The following is a 7170-nucleotide window of genomic DNA, read 5'->3' as shown; positions in this document are numbered from 1 at the left end:
AGGATAAGGGGAGTAGCGCATATTTGTGGAAGTATCAAGAGTCTTTCATTTCTTAATAGCTTTAACTTTAAGGTCTATCTGAAATGTTGGTTATCACAAAAAAAAGTGCGTCTGAAATTTTAACTTCAGAACCACTAAACTGCTGACTGGAATATTTTAGATATCCTATATGTCTAGGGTCGTGGATAACATTTGTGTTTATGAATTTTGCAAGTTTAGCAGTTCGGATTAGAGATTTTTCTTTTTCATTTTTTTGACTGACCGATGGAATAGTCTTAAATTAGTTTCTAGATACTATTGTTTAATGAAGGCCGTTCTCATTGCAGAGGTCATATTTTAGTTTTTTTTTTCCCTTTGTCAATCTTCAGAGGTGTAAGAGGTTGACCATAGCGGGCTTTAGGAAGGGAGGGGTAGGCCAAAGAAGTATTGGGAAGAGGTGATTAGGCAGGACATGTCGGTGCTTCACCTAACCGAGGATATGACTAGCGATAGGAAGGTGTGGAGGTATTAAGGTGGTGGGTTGACAGGTAGTTGTGAGTTCCTCCTAGGTTTGCCAGTAGTACTAGTAATATTCTTGCATTCTTCTATTCCTAGTTCTTTATTACTTGTTATGCCACTTGCTTTCATTACCTTATTATATTACTGTTGTTATTTCTTGTTGCTTTATTTTTACCGTTCCTTAAGCCGAGGGTCTATCGGAAACAGCCTCTCCGCCTTTATACGGTAGGGGTAAGGTTGCGTACACATTACCCTCCCCAGACCCCACGTATGGGATTAAGCTGGGTTTGTTGTTTTTGTTGTTTGTTATGCAGCCTTTTCTTGAAAATTTAGCAGTTATTCTTGAACTTCTTTAAGGAATCAATCTTAAATGGTGTGATAGCTAATCTTCCTCTTATTAATCCTGATTCCTGGTTTCTAGTGTAAAAGTGATAATCTCTGCTTTAACATCACTTTTTGCTTTCCATGTTTTAGGCCCTTGATACCTTCAACACTGCCGTTGTCTCTCCTATATACTATGTTATGTTCACAACACTGACTATTGTTGCCAGTGTCATCATGTTTAAGGTACTAGCATCTACCTTTTTTTCTTTTATTGCTTTGCGTTGAGCTTGTTACTAGAGAATGATGAGTACAGTTAGAGTTAATCCGCTTCTTGGGAATTTATCCCAAAATTTACGCCTTAGAATCACGTACAGTCCTAAAATAGCATGACTTGGAACGAAGCTAGGAATTTCGCTAACAGTGTTCAAGATTTCATATATAAGTCTAAAAAGTATTATTTGATCTATATACACGGTTTATTCCAACAAAGGCGGTTCAACTGACCACCCTTCGCTAAGGGTAGTTCCGCCCCTTCTTGGAAATAACACCAACAACTATGCCTCAATTCCAATCAAGTTGGGTTTGCTATATGAATCCTCAATGACCATATCTCTCGATTTAAGCTCATCTTATATCAATATTATACATGACTTGGAAATACCGACTAACAAAAAAAAAAGAACCTATGCTGTTAGGGACGTCAAGAACATTTCTGCACATTGACAATGTGGAACATGATTAGTTGTCTGAAACTTTCATGTCATACTTATCGGCCTATTTATACTAAATTATGTAGGACTGGGATGGCCAGAATGTTGGAAGCATTATATCAGGAATATGTGGTTTTATCGTTGTGCTCTCCGGAACCATCTTGTTGCATGTTACGAAAGATATGGAGAGAAGTTCATCTTTCCGAGGTTCACTATTCTTCATACTATAATTTTTATGAAAAACCTTATATTCATTCCCAAATACTTAATATCATAAATGCTCTAGCTCTAAAAGTAATATCAAAATGCAGGTACTAGTTACACACCTTTATCTCCGACATTATCAACCCGACTATGTAATACAAATGGTGAATCACTTAAGCATGAAGAAGAAGGTGGATCGTCTTCTGAGGAAGTCGATTCTAGAAGACAGGAAATTCAAGTTTAATATGACTGATATTCTTTTAGAAGGTGAAGCATGCAACCCATAGCAAACATCGAAAGCTGCATTGCGTCAATTTCCTCTTCTATTGCATCTGCTTTATTAGCAGCAAGGTAAGGATTTCGCAGGATCTGAAAGAAAGAGATCATCACATGGAAGCTTTCGCTGTGCTTTCGTTGCAGAACGAAAACTAAAGAATTTGTTTATAGTTATAGCAGTTTCAAATATTGGTTTAGTGTACATCCTTGAGCATCACAGTTGTAGTCGCCGCGAATTGCAAAATATCTATAATACCAGAGCTGAATGATGAAAGCTTGAATATTAGGAGTGATATAATTCTTTTTTGCTTTTTCTATTTTCTCTGTCCCTATTTTTGCTGGAATTTATCTTGTATTTATAGCATTTGTTTTTGAAGTATTGGGTAGAGTCTTTGTTTATGTTTCATTCTTTAATGAACTTGAGATCAGCTGATGTTTGATTGACTTCAATAACACTGTCTTTCTTTTCAAGCGATTTTTCACTTACTTTACGCTATAAGCGTATTAGGGTAGAACGCTAGTAGGTAGTCGAGAGTTCCCCTTTCATTACCTGTAGTATTAGTAGAACTCTTGTATTTTCATATTCTTTGATCTCTATTATTTGCCTGTTATTTCGTTCACTTTGTTTATCTTATTTCCATGTTGTTACTATTTGATGCTACTTTTTCTTTTTCGGGTTTTCCTTTTCTCCCCCTTTTCCTTTTCGTCTTTTGTCTTCTTATTGCTTTCTTCTTCTTCTTCCCTTTTCTTCCTTTTTCACATTTTCTTGAACCGAGGGTGTATCGGTAGCCTCTCTACCTCACCAGGTAGTGGTAAGGTCTGCGTACGTTCTACTCTCCCAGATCCCACTTGTGGGATTATACTGGGTATGTTGTTGTTGTTGTTTACACTGTCAGTATATATAAGTTTAAAATCCATAGACTAATAAGAGGTAGAGATTCTTTACCTCTTTGACTAATAGATTCTCATATTTTATTAAATCCATGTTTTTCATTTGGTTAAGCAAACATTGTGACTAATTTATTTTACCTACTTACACTTTGAACAGTTTCACTGACCTCATTATCACACAAAACCACTCAAAAATTATAATTTTGGTCTTCAATTATTTCACTTTGCGCAGTTAACCATGATTTTCTTAATTAATTCATTTTTGTAAAATCTTCATTCAAAATTTATTTATTTATTTATGGGTTATCAAAACAAGAGGGAAAATATTAAAAGCAGACAACGGAAAGAGTTAAAAAAAAAGATGCTGGAAAATAACAAAAGACCAAACGACTCTGCTGGGGATCGAACCCAGAATCTCTGGTTTCGTAGACCAGCGCCTTATCCATTGGGCCACAGAGTCTTGTACGTTGTGTTACTTGACTTAATTATAATTTATAGACATGACTCAACTCCCAATAAATTTAATCTTTACTGCCTTGCTATCCGCGGATCGATTACTCTCCTTTGAAGGTAAAACACGTTTGAAGGCAAGTCATGTTATCCGGGATCGCACATCAAAAGCCAAAGCAAAGTTTCAAAGTCTATCATGGAAGCGATCCCTATTGATAGTGATACGTCCCTTCTCGTTTTTCCCTCGAAAAAGGTAGAAACGAATGTTTTGCACCTTATATGTATCATGTTTTGACTTGCATCCTTTTGTTTTACAATTTTCACCCTAATGTAAGCAACATTTCTTGATTTCACTATGTGTTTTGACTTTTTTCTAATTTGCTACCAAATATATCACTACGTTTTATTTTGCTCCTTATCCTTTTTAGTGAATTATAAAAACACTTCATTTAAAGGGACAGTATGGACTACTATACACTTCAAAAGCAACATAGCAACTACCAGAAACTATAGCAAAATAACACAATTCTTTCAATGACTTAAAGAACGAGAACTATGTTAAAATTTCAGTGTTTAACGTGATTATTGTAACGACGGAGGCAGAACTGTAAATTTTGATGAATTTCTGTTAAATTGTGAATTTCTCAAAGGATTTGGAGAACCAAAAACGGTTTTCAAATGTGCATTTGATTAGAATAGAGAAAGTTGATTAAGTTATTAAGGTGAAGGAGAAGAAGATCAACGAGCGCAGGGGTAAAAAATGCCCGAGTCCGGGGAAGTGCTGGACTACAAGGGTCTATCGCAAGCAATCTTACCTTGTATTTCTGCAATAGGCTGTTTTCGCGGCTCGAACCCTTGACCTCCTGGTCACATGGAGGCAACTTTACCGAAGACGCCAAGGCTCTTGACCTTCGAAAGAGAGAATATAGAGATGAATGAAGATATATTGTTCTTGTACAATATTCCATTGTACAAGAAAATAATGATACTTTTCTCTATGTAGACGATGGCAAATCCAACCATGCGTTTACGAACTCGAGAAACCCAGTCCTTTGAAGTCCTTATATATGTGTGTAAAAAACAAGTGTAGATAGAGTTAGATATACATTTGAGACTCATTCTCTAAACCTGGAATCCATGGCGTCTAAATTTCTGAATCCGCTACTGTATGTAAATTGTAAATAGCATGTCCTAGCCAGTTATGAACAAGCGGCGAAACCTTCACGATTTGAAAACGCAAAGAAACCAGAATATCAGAGGGAGGAAGGAAACCAACTTGTTGTATAGAAATAGCAAACATAGATCATTTCTGCTAGAATTTAGACGAACATAGACAAGTCATCATTATTACAAATAAACTAGACCATCAAACAAAGCTACCTACATCCTTGCTTTAGTTGCAGCTGTCAGTGTTTCTATAAAGAAAGGAAGCATCAAAATCCCTGATGTATATATAGACCAGAGCGGGGGAGTCCGTTATGCTGGTTAGTGGTACCGATGGGTCATTTCTTGCGGGACAAAGCAGCTACAATTCCACCAGCCAGGATACCAACTGCAGTAACAGCAGTAGCAGCAATGCCAATGCCAATAACTCCATCTGCTAGGACAAAGCAAAATGAGTAACCCCTAAACTCTTCCTTTAACCAGAAACAGATGCTGATAATTAACTTAAGACATATATTCCGTGTGCTACCTTTTGTGATTTTGTCTTCAATAGTTTGCCTGAGGGTCAAAGCCTGTCTCCAATCCGGTGCAATCTACAGATTTAAACAGCTACAAATTAAGACTGTTGAAAAACAGACGTTGAAAGAACTGAAAGACTAATAGAACTAGTTCAAGCTTGGTTCAAGTATGCAATTCCTCAATTTCTTAAATCAAGCTGCCAAAAACTTCATTGATCAAAACATACTAACAGAGCAAAACTTCATAGATAAATATCTCAGATTTTTAATGTCGAAGTGAAGAGTTAATATCCCAGCAAAGATTGAAAAACAAAGATCAAACCTCCAAACAACGGTCAACAAGCTGCCTACTTCTTGCATAGTCCCCGCTTCTGTAGTAGCCAACGGCCAGAAGATAAATCTTTTCCCTCATTTGCAGGGGACTGTTACTGCCACCCAGAGAAGCTGCAAATGACCAAATAAGTCAGAGCTCTTCCAAATAGCCAGGTAGGAACTATATTTCCAAGGAAGGAAGCTAGTTAAAAGAGGAGTTACAACAATAAATTGCAATGCAAAAGGAGAAGGTAGGAGGAAGGAGAGGAGTAGAAAGGTAAAATGACTAAGAGCTAGGGAAAAGACTAATTTATAAGCCAAAGCATGGATTCCAAGGGGGCATGAAAAGCAAGAACATGCCAGAATCGAGAATGAAAAGGAGGCATGGATTCCAAAGCAAGAGGATTAAAGATCTCACCTTCAAGCATTGCTATTCCACGTTGCACATCTTCTGGCCGTTTTGAGTGGACAAGAGCCCATGACAGACGCATGATGCATTCACTTTTGAGTTCATCAGAGGATCCTTTTTCTGCCTCAGCAACTTCACGTTCACAACCCTGTACAGTGTACACAGATTGCCCTAGTAAGAGACTCAGATACTCTCAATATTACCTTGATCAGGTCTAGCTAGTAAATGCACATGCAAATCAATTATAAATTTACACATTATTCTCTTACACCAAGCTAGTCTCTTTCAGCAAGATATACAGAGAGAGTTTTCAAACTTTCTGGAAGAAGCGTCAACCAACATCTTCCAAATAATTGTTGGCAAATGATTGCGTAAGATGCTATTTACTCTGCTATCCTTCAACGATACTCTCCCCTTTAGTCTCCTTTGTAATAATCAACACCATGAATCCCTAAAGATGGATGGCACCCCCACAACGGATTTCTGCTTCGAATGTGTAATGATTATTCAAGGAAAACACCCAAAATTGACGCAAGATCATCCAGACTCCAGAGAGCCAAGTGAACAGACCCACCTAAACTTTTTATTTCTGTTGTCTTGAATGGATTGGTTTGTGGGCATCAGATATGTTTTAAGTGCCTCTGATTTGAGTTCAGAAATCACGTGAGAGTCATATCTCATATCTGAACTCCAATAGTTGTTAAAATGGTACTGTCTTTCAACAAAGTAAGCAACACTAGTCTGATATACATTGTATAAATAGTTTACAGTGAAGTTGTCACGACAGCTTACTCATTTTAGCCCTGATTCTTGGAAGCTTTTCATCTCTCCGGTGGTTGTGTTTCTCTAACAGATATTTCTTTCTTGCTTAAAGCTACTGATTTATGTTACCTTCTGGAAATGAGATCAAGACCTCGAAAGAAAACTATTGAAAGTAAAACAAAGAAGGACCGGGGAAGCTAAAATTGGTAAATCACTTACAACAACAACAACAAACCCAGTGCAATCCCACAAGTGAGGTCTGGGGAGGGTAGTGTATACGCAGACCTTACCCCACCTTGAAGGTGGAGAGGTTGTTTCTAATATACCCTCAGACTTGGTAAATCACTTGCTAAGGCCAATTATATTGCACCTATAATGTAATTCTCCAGACCGTCACTCTATATAAATCAATCCCATTGCAAATAAATTCATACTGCTCGGAGAAATAAAAAAAATAAAAATATAAAAAGCAAAGTTCACTTTGAGCTCTTATTTTGGATTGATTTGAAAAACCACTTGAAAACGTGCCTTCCAAAATCTTAAACTGAAATTTATAATTTTGAAATCTCCTCTTTATCCACATTTCTTCGTCCAAACCATCCCTAACCATTTCTATTCCTCCTCCCCCCCCCCCCCCCCTAACCCAAACACA

The 7170-nt window shown here is 37.2% G+C and overlaps 2 protein-coding genes and 1 non-coding gene across 3 annotated transcripts in view; 1 reads left to right on the top strand and 2 right to left on the bottom strand.

Moving 5' to 3' along the window:
* The window catches only part of LOC109233183 (probable magnesium transporter NIPA6), a 5937-nt gene extending 3492 nt beyond the window's left edge, over positions 1-2445 (top strand). Inside the window, exons 7-9 of the mRNA XM_019398965.1 lie at positions 973-1065; positions 1619-1739; positions 1844-2445. Of these exons, the coding sequence (XP_019254510.1) occupies positions 973-1065; positions 1619-1739; positions 1844-1980 (351 nt within the window). The 3' untranslated portion in view covers positions 1981-2445. The remainder of the gene's footprint in view (positions 1-972; positions 1066-1618; positions 1740-1843) is intronic.
* Positions 3291-3363, bottom strand: TRNAR-ACG. Its single transcript has one exon. It is a non-coding gene; the product is annotated as a tRNA-Arg (tRNA).
* LOC109233182 (mitochondrial fission 1 protein A-like) overlaps positions 4607-7170 on the bottom strand; it is a 3339-nt gene continuing 775 nt past the window's right edge. Inside the window, exons 2-5 of the mRNA XM_019398964.1 lie at positions 5766-5904; positions 5358-5479; positions 5047-5110; positions 4607-4950 (exon numbers count right to left, since the gene is read on the bottom strand). Coding sequence (XP_019254509.1) covers positions 4856-4950; positions 5047-5110; positions 5358-5479; positions 5766-5904 — 420 coding nt within the window. The 3' untranslated portion in view covers positions 4607-4855. The remainder of the gene's footprint in view (positions 4951-5046; positions 5111-5357; positions 5480-5765; positions 5905-7170) is intronic.

The sequence above is a fragment of the Nicotiana attenuata genome, chromosome 10 (assembly GCF_001879085.1).
Source record: "Nicotiana attenuata strain UT chromosome 10, NIATTr2, whole genome shotgun sequence".
Lineage (NCBI taxonomy): Eukaryota > Viridiplantae > Streptophyta > Magnoliopsida > Solanales > Solanaceae > Nicotiana > Nicotiana attenuata.
This window is presented reverse-complemented; position numbering and strand designations above follow the sequence as displayed.